Source organism: Varanus komodoensis, unplaced genomic scaffold (genome assembly GCF_004798865.1).
Source record: "Varanus komodoensis strain SLA01 unplaced genomic scaffold, ASM479886v1 scaffold6_2, whole genome shotgun sequence".
In the NCBI taxonomy this organism is placed as follows: domain Eukaryota; kingdom Metazoa; phylum Chordata; class Lepidosauria; order Squamata; family Varanidae; genus Varanus; species Varanus komodoensis.
In genome coordinates, this window is record NW_025336346.1 from 16,982,173 (window position 1) to 16,998,161 (window position 15,989).

General features: G+C 47.0%; 1 protein-coding gene across 5 annotated transcripts in view; it reads left to right on the top strand.

Moving 5' to 3' along the window:
* The first annotated feature begins 8,267 nt into the window (after positions 1 to 8,267).
* Positions 8,268 to 15,989, top strand: part of FLNB (filamin B) — a 92,688-nt gene continuing 84,966 nt past the window's right edge. For 2 of the 5 annotated variants that reach the window (XM_044451378.1, XM_044451380.1), the window contains exon 1: positions 8,270 to 8,711. In XM_044451378.1, coding sequence (XP_044307313.1) covers positions 8,270 to 8,711 — 442 coding nt within the window. Of the gene's footprint in view, positions 8,712 to 15,989 lie in introns of all 5 variants that reach the window. The other 3 variants (XM_044451381.1, XM_044451382.1, XM_044451383.1) reach the window with 2 other exon arrangements.

Genomic DNA, 15,989 nt, shown 5'->3' on the forward strand with positions numbered 1-15,989 from the left:
GCACCACATGTTTCCATTGGCACCTGCCAGATTGTTAGGAACCTCTATGCAGATCCTCCCCCAAGTGCTCCTGTCTGGGTGTTAGGTAGGTGGTGACCAGAAGCAAGGCCTTGTCTGTGCTGGCACCTTGGCAGTGGAATGCATTTCCCAAGGACACCTGGCAAGGACACCTGGCAGGCTCTTGCCTGACACAACCACTATTGAGTCCACCCTCCACCTTGAGCAAAGACCAAGCACTCATAATGACTTTATAGGAAATTCTTTCCTCTGCCATTTACCAGACATTGAATACTCCTGGACTGGTTGCCCAGTTCCAGGGAAACCTGGACAGGGATTCTCTTTCTGAATGCTCATGCCCTTTCAGGCCTTAGATGTCTCTTCCATCATGACAGAGCGCCCAGAGGCACAATTTGTCTTCTTCTACACTCCCTGGATAAACAAATTAACTATTATAAAACGTATTATCATTCCTAGTTTGCCCATGGTTGTCCAGCAAGATCATGGCTGACTTAAGAAATTAAGGAGGCAATCATTTGGCTGGCAGAAGCTCTTTGGCTCGTCATAGGAAAGTTCAAAGGCCCAGTTCTGACCTTGGAAACATGTTCCAAGGTCAGAGCTGAGTCTCTGAATTTGAAGTACCTTCTCTCCACCCTGGCAGCTGGTGCAGGTTGTTCTGCACTGGCTGTGGCTCCAAGGATACATAGAATGATAGAATAGTACAGGAGGAAGATGGGGTGAATCAGCTGGGCGTTGAGGGCAGCAGCTGATTCCTCCACTCCCCCCTCCCCCAATTCTTGTTTTCATTTATGAGACAAGTATCTGCTTGTGAGAGGGGCGTTGGCCTAGCCCAGGTGCTGGGCTGAGGCACACTTCTCCTGCGCATGGGGACAAGTGTCATTTCCCTCTCATTGCTGCTGCTCACAGGAAAAACACTTGGATGGAAGCCAGGTTGCAGATGCCTCTCCCACAAGCGGGACTGAGAAGGGAGGGTCAGTGGGGGCATCAGCTGAGTGGTGTTGCGCCAACAGGCTACCACTGCCCGGACGATTCGCTCCCTCCATTTGTGCACAGGAGGGTTCACCCATCCTGCTTGCAGGTGGCCGCAGGGGAATCAGTTTTCTGCAGTGATGCTCAGCTGACTCCACCCCCCGCCACCTCTTTTGCCTGTGTGGGGCAGGCACTCCCCATCCTGCTCCAGCAGTCCCTTCTAGAGCAGGAGGCAAGAATACCTGCTCAGCTGTCTCATATTTGTGGCATTTCAGGGCATGAGCCTGGTGTGTGCAGCAGAGACTCCTTGACAGTCGCAGCAAGCCCAGCTCAGCTCGTGATGCTGGCTGTCAAAGAGAGGATACTCATTCCTCTCTCCAGGGCCTCCTGGGATACTGTCCGGAGGACTGAGAGAGAAAGCAATGGCAAGAGGGAGGAGACTTAACTGCCATGTGCTTGATCTTCTGCCAAGTGTATTGAGGTTAAAAAACTGTGAACCATGGTAACCATGCTTGGTTGCTTGTTAAGACATGTGAACCCAGCCACTGGCTGTGCTTCTGTGATGTAATTGTTTTGCTTGCTCATGGTGACCTTACTATGCACCTTCTAGGAAGATAAAGCTCAGCTTGGCTGGGAAAATATCATAGTAGAATGAGTTTTATGGGCACGCATGGAAGGTAATGGTTGGGAAATGAGTGGCATAAGGATCAAGGGAGGTCAGGCTAAATTTACCTGAAAGTCAGGACCTCTAGCCAATAAATTCCACATATTGCTTGAACTTAACCCAACACATCTTTAGCTACATGTCCCTGGACTCTATTTGATGGCTAGCTGCAAGGGTTATTCCACAGGACATAGCTGTGGTTGGGTGCATCTATGAGGAACATATGGGCTGCTCAGTTTAAATCGAAAAAGCAGATTCAGATCAATAAGGGTACGTATAAACCCCAACATAACATCCAGGTTGACTTTGGGATCAGTACCAGGTGCATTCCGTGGCCACTAACCCTAACCCTAACACTAACCCTAACCACTTCCTGCTGTGCTGAGTCCCAGACATTTGCTATGGTGATTGTTCAAAGTAACTTTGTTTAGCAGCACTTGGTGGTCCCAATTCTTGTTTCAAGAAGTTTGTGCTAATGTTTCACAACATCAGTTACCATCATAACCTGCACCAAGCGTCCCCCTTGACAACAGCATAATGATTTTCCCCCTTCTTAGGAAAAACTGGAAAAACTGGAACTAAAGCATTTCAGGAACAAGCATAACCATGTGTTGTAGCCAGGTTTATAGTCCTCTGTTTTGAAAAGGCTGGATACTGTTTGCAGATGTCCTGCGTATTCAATGGGTGGGACTTGTACCAATTTTTCACACATTTTAAAGAATATTGATGATACTTTTATGAGCAGGGTAACAACAAAGGCAATGTTTAAATTCAAACACAGGCCTGAGTATGCAAGTCCTTAGTAAGGAATGCATGATGGGCGTGGGAAGGGAAGGAAACTAAAATTAAAACACAATAAATGAATAATGTATCCTGTTTGAAAAGGTTATTGGGAAAGGAGACAATCGAGATAAGTATTGCCAAACACTTTGCACATTAAAAAATATGAGCAATGAAAATTACTACCAGCCAGTTGTACTGAGCAATACAGACTATTTGAAATGCGGTAAAAGTGAAAGTTAACTCAACTGAGATGAACGGGCAACAAAACATTAAAACAGTCTTCCCCAGCCTGGTGCCAGTCTATCAGCTCCCACCAGTCCCAACCAGCATGGCCAATAATCAAGAATGCTGGGCATTGTAGTCCAACATCTCTGGAGGCCCTCAGTCAGGGGAAGGCTGCATTTAAACAATGCCATAATGAACTCAGAGCAGCAAAACCAGCAACAAAACCAAACGCCTTGACAAAAGCACAGAACTCAATAAGGACAGCTAGCCAATATGGAAGGTCTGTCACAAGATGTTGGGAGCAAGGGGCCGGATGAACCTTCTGGAAGTTCCACAGTCTGAGCAGGTCAGGTGCCCGTGGACTCCAATCCGCAAATCCGGCAGAAGAGCCCAGGGACTTTCTCCTTGCAGTCTTCAGGTAAAGGAAATGGGTGCCCTGAGCTGCTTTCACAGCACCATGCTGCAAGTGGCAGGAAGAGGGCTACAGCAGGTCAGCCCAGAGGGACTGCAGTGACCTAGAGAGCCAGGAGGAACCTTGGCAGCCTCATCAAAGGACTATCTTGACTGCCTAGGACAAGCGACTTGTTACTAGACCAGCTGCTCATCTCTCACTGGGAACCCAATCATTTGTCTTCCATGTAATCTCTTGCTGGCCTCTCCAATCTTCTTCTGCACTGCTCTGAAATCAACCATTCGTTGTGGACTGTGTGGCCCGCAATTGCCTTTTTGCATGTTGCTTGCCACTGCTGAACTTGAGCCGTGCCTGCCTCAGAGCACACTGCCTGCCTCTGATCAGACCAGCCTTCCAAGGGGCTCCAGCGCTAAGGCCCCTGCCTTGCATTCCCACCAGCTGTGCTTCTGATTCCACATTTATTTCGTGCATTCCCCATTGATTTGTTTGTTATATTTATATGCCGTCCTATTGCAAAAGCCTCAGGATGGCTTACATAAATAAAATACTAATATCAATATAAATAAATTATATTTCTTTGGCTCACCCCCTAGAAAGGCAATAAGTGACCACCATTCTCCAAGAAGCAATATTTTTTCTGCCTTTCTAGTGGGGTTCAAATTTGTGGTGGAAGTACCTAGCCCAATTTTCATGATGATTCGGTGCTCCTTCATGTATCTGTATGCAATTTTCCTATGCAAATGAAGTTCAGCAGTGGCACAGCTTGCTGTTCTTGTATCAGCCTCTCAAATAAGCAGTGCAGGGTAGTTCTAGCCTCCCCATTCTCCTGCTGGGAATTGATGTTCCTGCACCATGAGCAGGAGATCAGATGGACTTCTCTACCTCCTTGCTCATTGTTAAGCTGGCACAGTTGGTTATCATTCTCTTCTTGCTTCTTAGCAACTGTAAATACAACTTCCCTTCTTGAGCTGTGAGTAGTGCTGGCTCAAAGTTTTTGGTGGCCCTCAAGCAAGACACCCTCAGTGAGTCTGTCTTCTCAACATAATTATCACCAGCTCCTGTTCCTCCCCCTCATTATCATCTTAATTACTGCTACCACCTGCTGGCTTGGCAGGCCAAGAAGCAGTAAGTAAAAGCGTTTCCAGGCACCGGCCTCAGTTGTTCTTCTCATGCAAGTCCAAGGAGCTCTTCTCTGTATGTTCTTACTTGGATGGGGGTCCTCAACAGGATCCCTGCTATGGTTATCCTCGACACCAGCTGTGCTAGTATGCCGAGCTTTTGCCTTCAAGCGTGGTCTCAGTTTCTGCACATGCATGCATAGACTGGCTCTTTCTGGGTCTGAGGTGGGTGGTTTGCACAGTGAAGTCTTCCTGAAGTCCTGTGGGATGGGGGAGAGGGCAGTGCTGGGGACGATCTTGGCCTGATTTCTAAAAGGAGCTTATGTAGACAAAAACTGGTTATCCGAATGGAAGTTCCAGTCAATGATAATTACTCTTGTTCCCAAGGGAACAAACCCACAGGGTCACTGCCTTTCTGATAAGCACCATTTTAAAGGAACTCTTCTTCAAAGCTACTGCCTGTTGCGCTCGTGTGTGTGTGTGTTTTTTAAGAGTATTTAGCTAGTCCAGTGCAAGGTGCCAGACTGCTTGTCAATATTTATTAGAAATGAAGTAAGAGGACAGCATCTGGCAACTACAACCCGCTACAGCCAGCCCTAGTTTCTGTTTCCAGCCAGATGTCCTTTGAAAAACAGCACCTGTGGTGCAAGTAGCCACAGTTGTTCCTTGAAGCAGGCTTCCCCCTGCAGCCGGAGCCACGGCGGAGCTGCTGCTGCTTCGCTCCCTGTTGGTCCATCTCCACGAACACCTTGGACTTGGCATCAGCTCTGGGGGCACCTCACAGGCATTGCTCTTCCCAGCATTTCAGTGGTTGGTTAGGAAATGGAATGACTCTTCCTAACTAGCATGATGACAGGAAAGGGAATTATCCAAGTATGACATATTCCCTTTAAATTTCAGGGAAGGGCTTCCGGGAGCACACACCAAAAAAATAAAAATAAAAAACACAGATGGAGCCGCTGGAGCCCTTCCCCACCATGCCTCACTTCTCACTCAAAACTAACGTGCAAGGGAAAGAGCATGGGCTGCTTGTAGCACAGTCGATGCAGCTGAACAGGTATGTTGCGCACATCCATTATTTTGCGGATGTGCCAGCGACATCCATGCTGGACGGCTCTTCACCTCTTCCTTGGGCTGAACATACAGCCATGCACAAAGCATAGCAAGAATTGAACAATAAATTCAGCATTATGTAGGAATACACTAGAACAGGAACTTAGGCTCAGGAGGACAGAGGCTAGTTGCCCATACCAATAACCTAAACCACAAACAAACCACAATCTTTCTCAGGAAGGACCGAGCTCACAGTCAGAACGTTGGTGGTGAGAGGCACGAAATTACTGAAGAGCAGCCACAATGGAAAAAGATTGGATGGAAAAGTTCCTGCAGCATGTGCCTGTAATACTTCCTCAAATAAAAGGCCCAGATGAGATTTAATTTGTTCGGTGAAAGCTGAAAATTTATGTGGGGTGGTCAGTCCTCTGCCAGCACCTCCTGGGGCAAAGGCCCAGGAGAGTGCTTTCGGACTCACTCCAGTGAATGCATTTTTCTCGCTGGCCCAGCAGTATTCTGCATTAGAAGTGGAACTTGTAAACTGCAGGCTGTACACCAAGGATGCAGAAGCTCCAGCCATCATGGTTTAGCAGCTCTCGGGGCAGATTTTCCCCATTCTGAAAAGATGAAATGCTTCTAAGGCTTAGACTGGTGCGAAAGCTTTCAGCTAAACTAGGGTGGTATTTCTGACCTGCCCCTTTGTCCACACCCTTTAAGGAAATGCTGCCCTGGTGAGCTGCTCCAGAAAGCCATTCTGCCCTTGGGCTGAAAGGGGCCCAACAGCCCTGCTCTGTATCCATGTTTTTGACAGTATTGTAGCCATTCAACTGCACCTGTCTGCTTGTAGTAATTCATCTCCTATCTCAGGAGTTGGCAGGGTTATTTATTTATTTAGAGTATTCGTATGCCATCCTTTCGCATAGCCTCAGGAGGGCTTACATAAATAAGAATAAAACAAAACATAATACAAATATATACACAGAAGTATTCGTGTGCCCTTTTCAACTGCATTAGAATCATTTTGATAGTGCATCTGTTACTGTTACCGTGACATGATGGGAGGAGGTACACTGGCTGAAGTTATTCCTTCTACACCAGTATCAGAAGAGGAAGATCTCTGCCCAGTATGGTTGATAGCAGGCCCAAACTTACATGGCTGTTCGCTACTGCAGTGACCACCCACCTGCCATGAATTAAGGTCACCCGAAGAGGCCCTTCTTCATGGCTCCTCTTTAAAGAGAGTGTGTTCTGGGAGCCTCCTTTGACCTTCATATGCTTGCTGGAGTGAGGTATACCTGGTGTTGACAATCTTCTTTTTGCTCTCACCCAACGTTCTCCAGCTTTGTTACAGCCCTTGTTACAGAAGGCATGTTTACACTCCCTCCCTCATGCACGGATTGCACTTAGATTTAGAACATTCTGACTGCAATCTCTCTTTAATCTTTCTTGCATGCTGACCCTGTAAGTTTCAGTATGATCAGTGGATATCTAAGAAAGAATAGGATTCAGCTGCATTTTCCAGTCAAACAGGTTTTAAAGGCACAAAGTTTCAGGAAGAGAAGGCAAATCTAGCCAATATTTGAGTTACATCCTAGACTTGAGGGGGGAAGAGTGGCAGTGGATTGTGCCCCAATTCAGAATTGGCTCCAGATTTTGGAGGGCTCCTTCCGTGCCATTTTCACAGCTGTCCCTTTGCTTGCTCTCTCCCTGGGCACCGTCTATATGCAGGAGAGGACAGCAGAGTTTATTCTAAGCACTGTTTTCACCTGCACAAGAATTTGCGGTCGCCCCACCCTCCTCCTCAGTGCACAAACAATCTCCCAGAAAGTTTCTACTAGCAAACTGTAAGAAGATAGAAGTCCAGGTCTTTGATTGCGCAAAAATATAGTTTCACGAAATTGTATTTGGACTGTTTTTACAACTGCACAGAAAGTGTCGAGCTGCACATTAGCAGAATTCCTCATCAAGGCACGGGGAGGCTGTGGCTCCTCCTCTTTTGCTGTTTCTTCCATGCTTGCATTGTCGGAGAGGACAAGTGGACAGGCAGAAGCAGGAGTCCTGTAAGGGGTTCCCTGACAATGCTGACCTGTATCCTGACCTTAGGTGGAGAGCACCCTCCTACTGTTTAGTTCTGAATAAACAACAAGATGTGAGAAAAGAACTGCATGTTGCAAGGCTTCTGTGCATCTTGTGTGACTAACACTGGTGATTTCAACAGATGCGTTTGCATTCCCCTTCCACGTGTGACAAGCAGCGGTTCCTGAAAGCCTCTTTTACATACAGTGGGAACGCTGCCTCAGCCGGTTAGGATAAAATGAGCGCATTGTCACAGTACTTTAAGCACTGGCAAATATAGGACATACGCTTTCACCTTCTGCCACAGCGCACCGGGCGGGCGGTCTGCCTCCAAGGTGCCTCGGAGCTTTCTGCGGCTTCCTCTGCCCTCCTGCCCCACTGACTTCCTTTCCATCCGATCATCCCAGAAGGACGAAAGCGACTGCCTGTGTGTGTGGAGGCCGAGGCAGTAAAGTGATTACAGGCTGGGGGTAGAAATGGGTCACTGATCTGGTAAGACACAAGACAAGCAGATAAGGGACGGGAGGCGTGACCGCGCCTGTGCCCAGGCTCGGGGCCGCGGCACTCTCGTCTCGCCTGGTCTCGTCCCCCCGCCCCGCAGCTGTGCTGTCCGGCGGACTCCGCCCTTTCTCTGGCCAGGGTCCAATCCCTTGATCGGAGCGGGTATTTAAGCTTCCTCGCAAAGGCGCTCCCCGTCTTCGGGGGCTTTGTCGGCCGGCACGTGTGCGTGCAGCGGGAAAGGAGGGCGGCCCGCGCCGCCTGGAGCCGAGCTGGCGTTGCTCTGCTAACGACGCTGTTCAATCTTCCCCTGCAGATACAAGACCGTTTGTATTTGGCTCCCACCCAGCAGCAGGAGGGAGCCAGCCAGCCTAGGCGGGCGAGTGAGTTGGTTGGCCGCTCGGGCTGCCCTTTCATTACCGCCCCAGGAGGCGGGGCGGCGGCAACCTCAGCATGACCACGCAGGCGCGGAGCGCGGCGCGCAGTGACTGGAGCGGAGGCGGCAACAGCAGCGAGCAAAGTCGCGGCTCGGAGCCTCGGTGGCAGCAGCAGCCTCACCCTCACCCTCTGGGCCGTAGCGACCTCGAGTCGGATTGCGCGGCCATGCCCGTGACCGAGAAGGACCTGGCGGAGGATGCGCCCTGGAAGCGGATCCAGCAGAACACCTTCACGCGCTGGTGCAACGAGCACCTCCGCTGCGTGAACAAGCGGATCGGCAACCTGCAGTTCGACCTGAGCGACGGGCTGCGCCTCATCGCGCTGCTGGAGGTGCTCAGCCAGAAGCACATGTACCGCAAGTACCACCAGCGACCCACCTTCCGACAGATGCAGCTGGAGAACGTGTCGGTGGCGCTCGAGTTCCTGGAGAAGGAGAACATCAAGCTGGTCTCCATCGGTGAGCATGGCGCGCTCGCGTCGCCCGCCGCGAAGGGAAAGGAAGGGAAGGAAAGGAGGGGAGCCAAGGCAAGGCTCGCCTCGCCTCGCCGCCGCGCGTGGCCGGGCGAGGGCGAGGAGAGGACCAGCTGCGCCGCGGCGCGAGGTGTTGCGCGCGCCCCACCCCCGGCAGCGCAGGCGGAGGGCTGGGAGCCACCTTGCCTGCCAGGTCTGCTGGGCGGGGGGGAGCCTTTGTGCCTGCTCGGCCGACGCTCTTCAGTCCGCGGGATGTGTCGGGTGCCTCTCCTGCAGCTTGTGACCCCACAAGCGCCAGATGGTGCTCCGCGGGGTGACCAGAAGCCGTGGGGCGCCGAGGGCCGTCCGACCCCCCTCTCCTCCAGCGGTATCGCCCGGTGCAGGGGCGGGGTGGGGCTGGCGAGAGGATCCCGGCCGGGCACGCCCGGGGCGGGCACCTGGCGGCTTTGGGGTGGGGCCGCTCCTGTCCGCTAGGCCAGCTTCGAAGCGGCGCAACTTTTTTGGCGGGCGCCGAGCTGCCCGGGTCCCGTTTTAGTGGCAGCGCCGTCGGTCGAGCGTAGCGGGTGTTTCCCGTCCGATGGAGGCTTGGGGTATCTGCCCACTTCCTTCCCTCCCTCCCTCGCAGCCGGCAAGCCTCTGGCCAGCCTTGAACCCCGGCAGGAGGCTCCGGAGATGGCCCGCCAGCTCAGACAGGATTTCCTGAGGTATCCCCCCTCCCAGCAGGTAGAGCCGCTTCCCTTTGGCCGCATGACTTTGGTTTGGATGTTGGAGGCTTATGAAAGTTAGCAGTGTTCAAAAGGCCCTCCTCTTGATTCAGAGAGCAGCCTTTTCACTGCTGGACTGCTTTCCAGGGAGAAGGACGCATCAGGCTGATCTTTGTGTCAGTTTGAAAAACAAATAAAGGACTACTGTGGGTTGTGGTGTGTTGGCTTGCCCAGCAGCCTTCTGCCTCTCAAAGGACATCTGTCAGGAAGAACGGCCTGCCCACTTCTCACCTACTACTCCAAAGCACACGTGAATGAGCCAAAACAAATCATACGGTTACTTGGGCGTGCACAGCTTACACAGTGGGTCCAAACAGGTGCAAGCTGCACGGGGAGCTTCAGACTTTTAATTAGCATTCTGAAGACCTTGGTCAACATACGCTCTGACCTTGTCTTTCCTCTTACAGGGTTGGGTTGTTTCCTCTAGTTCAGGCAGTACCACTTTCTGTTGGTTCTACTTCGTATTCCTTTGCTGCAGAGTCAGCAGTAGCTGACTTTCTAGTGTCCTGGGGCCAAATTCACATGCTAGGCCTGGGCAGGCAGCTTTCAGGCTTGTGGGAGAAGTGCAGAAGCTGGAGTTGGTGGCAAAATTATGGTGCAGGTGGACATGTGCAAGGAGTGGGAACATCATTTCAGAGCACATGCTCAGCTCAACCCATCAACTTACAATTAACACAAGACGTCAACTCAAGTCTTAGGCACAGGCATTCCTGGTTTTCACCTTAGTATTCATCTGCAACCTTTGTGTGGAGGGAAGGCTTTCAGTGGTAGACTTTTGGTGGTCAAGTCCCCTTGTGTAGGTTGTGTACAATAGACTGCCATCTACCCGTGGATGTGGCTTCTACCCATCTTGATACTCAGGGTACTGTCTACCATGATTCCTGTAACTGTTGATCTAGAGATATATGTAAGTAACTAGACTCCAGGCAACTGTCTCTTTGCACAGTAGCTGAAATAATGGCATCAGAACAAGTTCTGTGATGGTGGAAATGCTCATGAAAGCTTATATTGTAACAATTGTTAGCAAGAGGCCATTTTATCAGATATTTTACACGTATCCCAACTGACAACAAAATGATGTACAACTACACACAAACTGTTATGCTCATGTGTTGTATCAGTTTACTAGCTGAAGATAACACTTCATGCTGCTGATGGAAGAGGACTCTTATCCATGAATAATAATACTATGTTTTGCCATAATATATTTTGTTCCTTTTGGAGTTTGACTCTTCCTCTTAGCACTCCTTTTAAAAGCTTCCCAATTCCAGACTTCAGAATTGAACAGGGTGAATGAGACTTATTCCATCTCTTGTTTTTTATCTGAGGCTGCATTTTGCTTAGTTGATATGATTGGATAGTAGGCCAGGGAACAAAGATACAACTGAGCCTTAAAGTTCCGGTTGGACACCAGCTGCAAAGGCCTAGATGCTTCAAAAGTAGTGATTCAAAGAATGTCAGTGTTATAAGTTAATGTGATTAATTTAAAATTCTTGAATACAGCTAAATTATCAAATGGATAGGTACAGTCTAATTTATAGATAGTGGACTTTATAAAAGTGGCATGTGTAATTTGAGTATAAGCACTGTTCTGTTTCTGGTGTCTGCTGGGGAAAATGCATTTTGAATTAATGATAAATTGCATGATAGTGCTGTATGAACAGAGTTCTGATTAATATCTTGAGGCTAAATCTTGTAGACAGTGAGGAAATAGTTGTGTTGTTGCTTAGAGATCTTGTTTTCATGGAAACGTCTCATTCATGTAAGGCTTACATGAACACACACAATTTCTCTACTTGAGCTTTGAAATGAATGTTGCTATATAGTACTTCATAATTTTTCAGCAGTGTCTCTGACCCTACCTTAGTGGGTTTGTTAGCTACAAATCAAACCCTAACCTTGCTCATAAATGCATCCTTCTACTTTGAACAATCACCTATTTGTTTTCTGGGGGATAACTCCAAGAAAACTTAGGGTTAGGGTTGCAGTCCAAGGAGACTTGCTGTTCCTTTTGCAACAAAAATAAGAATGGTTTTTCTAAGCACACTTTAAACTTCACCCTCTCTAGCCACATCAAGGCAAATATTTATCTGTAGCATACTGCCAATTCCTATCATAGTTAGATATTACTTAGGAGTTCTGGGCAAAGGTGGACACAGTGCATGGCTACTGGAAGAGTTCTTAAATAGTATCTCTTTCTTTTCCTTTTATAACTCCCATACTCCAATTGAAGTTGAGCATTGTGCTGTTCTGTTTTCATGTGTCATGGATATAATTCTTATATGCTGTTTTAGAATACTCTTCCCTAAAAGGCAGCTCAAACTTAAGACAGCTGCGGCAGAGATCCTCAGAAGATACTCATCCAACCTGTTGAACTTTTAGGAATGGAGGTTGGGGTGTGCAGGGAGCAACTTGTACCATTTACTTCCTCCACTGAAAAACTCTACACGGATCTGTATTACAGCACCTCCCCATGCAAGATGAAAAGACGTAGGAAATTACTTACTGGCTGGATTTTTGGACTGCTGCAAATGAGCAGCTGCCAAACAACTCTGTAACCAATCTTCTTTGAAAGCTTGATGCTGTGGCATGAATGTATAAATCTCTCTTTAAAAAAAAAAAAGTAAATGTTGTCCCAGAAAGTGGTTTACGAGAACACAAAGTTGCACATTTAAAGCAACAAAAGTCTTATCTACTTGATGCTTGGATACATTTTGGGACTACCTTATGCCACTGGGAGCTTCCTAAAGGAAGTGTGGGGACAGAATTATAGTGGTCTGAAAGTGAAAGTAGCTCTTCAACTTTTAAGATTTTAATAACAAATCATTCCCATAGCTAAATCTTGATATGTTCTCAAAATCAGCAGCCAAGTAGCAGCGTGCAAGTGGTATGTTAACACATAAAGGAAAATAAAACTAATACCTGCCTGTGGGAACCAAAACATAAGTTTAACAATTGTTACCCTGTTTGTGGAAGTCTGTCTGAATTTTAACAAGGGAAGTAACTCTGTTCTTTCTGCAGTTGTGTCTCTGGAGTATAAAACTATGCTGTTATGAGCAAAACGTGACCTTGAATTAGAGACCTGAAGCATAACTTCAGAGACGTTGTGTCTGTGTAAATAGACGTAAGGTTTCAAGGAAAAGTATAGGAGAAAGAATGTTGGTTCTTTGTATGTAATCCATATGTTTTGAAGCAGGGAAACCTTGCTGAGCTTTGAATCGGCCTCCTTGTGGGAAAATACCCCTGACAGCTGCTACAAACTTACTTTTCCAGGAATTACTTCACTCTACTTCTCAGTTTAAATATTAACAGCAGAATGTATTGTGCAAAGTGCCAACTGAAACAACAATAGGAATTGTATACTCGTTACTTATGCTGTGTGTTAGCAGAATTTTTTCTTTGTGAACGGGCTGTTTGCATATAATAGCAGCAAATCATGGGTTAAATAATCCTGAGTTTGCCATGGCAGATGCATCATAATTTTGCGGAGGGATCTTCTGATTGGATGTTGCTCCATGATGCTCAGACTCAAACACTGTGTTAATCACGAGTTCAACAATCCACAGATATGCTAGGAATAAACCAGTGGTTAACTGTGTCTTGTTGAACTCATGAGCATAGCACCTGGATTTGGATGGTACAGAACAACATCCGATTGGAGGCTGTATATGCAAAGTAGTAATGAATGACATGGGGTAATGAATGTGGCAGTGAATTAACCCTGAATTTGCCACTGTTACATGTGAACCAGGTTTGTCTTTCACTAAACAAAGACCATCACCTATTGCACATGTGCGATGGCTGCTTACTGCCTATAAACTGGTTCTGTGATTAATATCTGGGAAAGGTTGGGATGTGTTAAAGATTCCCACTCAGTGTATCAAGAAAATGTCTACTAAATGTCAGCCTCAGGGAAGCTAAGTAAGGGACAAATACTTCAGATTCCACTTTCAGCTGGTGACCTTTGTCATGAGGTAGATTATCCTAGGGAGACAGACGCTTACTTTTAGACCAGGAGATAGTATAGCTATGATTTGATTGCTTTATGATTTATCACGGTGTCATAACAGGATGGGGCCACAGGACCAGACTACTCTTGACATTGTGCTCAGCTTCCTGCGCATTGCCCTGCCGCACATGAGACTGGGCTCATGTGCTGTCCTCTTTCCTTTCTCTGGCATGCTGTTGCCCACTCCGGAATACAAGTTTTTTGGTCTTGGAGAGCATACTGTGGCATAGCCTGAGAGTTGTTAACAGTGCTGCCTTACATATGCTTAGCTGAAAGTAAGTGGCATTTGATGGGACTCATGCCCAGTTTATTGGATACAGGATTATGGCCTAATTCTGGAGACCTAACTCTGAAACCCCCAATTTCATCATCAGAATGAAAGCACCCATCAGCCTTAACTAGCTATGGCTAACGTACACAGAATACTGAATGACCATACCATTTTGGGAGATAGGCTATTATGGCACTAAGGGTTAATCTTACCTCAAGTATCTAGATTCCTGAAACAAGTAGGAAAGTCCCATTGGTTTTTAATTTGGTTTTACTAGACCAAAAGCAACAGCAATTCACTGGCATGCATTCATTGAATCAATTCACCATCTTTTGGGTAACTCCAATCTAGATGTAGATTTCATGAACCTACTGTGTTAGTGTCATCACTCAGCATTTAGACTTTGGATGTATAAGCACTTGTAGCGAGCTGCCTTGATACTGAAAGATGCTTCAGTCATCAAGAGGCATATTCACCACCACCCTTCTTCATGTTGGAAGATACTTAAGCACCTGTGTGTTTTGGCAGTAACATGCAGCTAATGACTAACTATCAAATTTAATAACTGGTATTTTGCTGAACTGTTTTCATTCACTTGCTCCAAGCAAGTTACAACGTAGCTTTCTGCTTAAGCACAGAACTGATTAATATATAGAAGCCTAGTGGATGCCGCATAAGTAGGAATTCATCAAAACTTAAAATAGTGATTGCTGTATGACTGAGAGTGCTGCTCTTGGTGTGCTTCATACCATAGGAATTGCCAGGTTTTTATATGGGAACTTTTTCCTACAGTAAGCCTGGCAGTTTTTTTTAAAGCAATTGTCTGCATCAGGTAAGCACAAATCAAGGGAGAAATGCTCCAGATTCCATTCTTCAAGCTGCTCTAAATTGGTGATTAAAAATGCCAGTTCATGCTAATTTATTGGCTGTGCTACATTCTGGAAGCCTCACTCATGCAAGCAGTCATGCTGTCGTTCATGAACCAGACTTGCATTGAGCAATTAAACTACTGTAGTGTAGAGAGTTTAAGTCAGAGTCTGATCAGAGTTGAGTTTGCCAGTGTGGCATAGTTGGAATGTTGGACTGGGACTTCAGAGATCCAGGTTCTGTTGCCCACTCAGCCCTGATGCTCTCTGGGGCCAGTCAGAGACTCCAACCTACCTGAAAGGTTGTTATGAGGATAAAACGGAATGAAGAAGTGTGTAAGCTGCCTCGGGTTCCTTACAAGAAAAGGAAGGCAGGATAGAAACCCAGAGTGGTGGTGGTGATAATGATGGGCTTATAGGCAGCATGAAATAAAAATGCAGGAGCACTGCTTTCAACTGTTTTTGTCCCGTGCCAATTTATATTTTTGAAGTTTCCTAACATGTTTGATATACTGTTCAGAGAAGTGTGCATGAATGGAATGGGATGAGATTTTCAAGACTAACCATATCTTTACTTTGCTAGAGGAAATACCTCTTGGTGTCAAAGGATAGAGGTATTTTTTTAAGGAGAAAAAGCACTCCTAGTCGCACCCATATTGGCTAAGTAATGGTTGACTCAGTTTAACAGAACTCTGATAAGCAATGTTCTGATGAAGACACTATTTGGGGACAAGCCAAAGTCACTAGGTGTTTAATGCAATCGCTACTATCAGTGACTCACCAGGGTGTGTGAGACTGGGCGTGTTAATTGAGTTGCAATTAGTAATGCTATAGAAGCAACTTCCAGTCTTCATGTAGCAATTCAAGGAAGTAACCTGTACTCAAGTTTTAGGGTGGAGTATCAACTGAAATTTTTTGATTTATGTGTTTCTTCATATGCAGTTTAGCTTAGCAAAGAGAAGTAGCAGCTTTTACATAGAAAAAAGGTGGTTTTGTTGCTGCCAGGTAATGGTCACACCCCACTCTGTGTGTGTGTGTACACATACTGAAATACCTAGGTAACAGCTAAAATAGTGGGGATTTGGCTGTTTCAAGGTGCAATGCCTCTGAGGCGAGGGGCAGCTAGTTAGTATGTTTTTAGTTTAGCCAATGGGGAGGACCTTGTGTCATTGCACCACAGGTGGGTTGGGTTTCCCCCCATCTATGTGACTCTCTAGTTCCTGAGGTAGCTTGGCTTCCACAGGAAAGTACAAAAGAGGTGAATACCTGCCTCACTTTCCTCTCTGCCTACCATCTTCTGTCAACAGTCTCTGGCCAGGAAAAATAGCATAACGTTCACCTTGAGCAACATAGC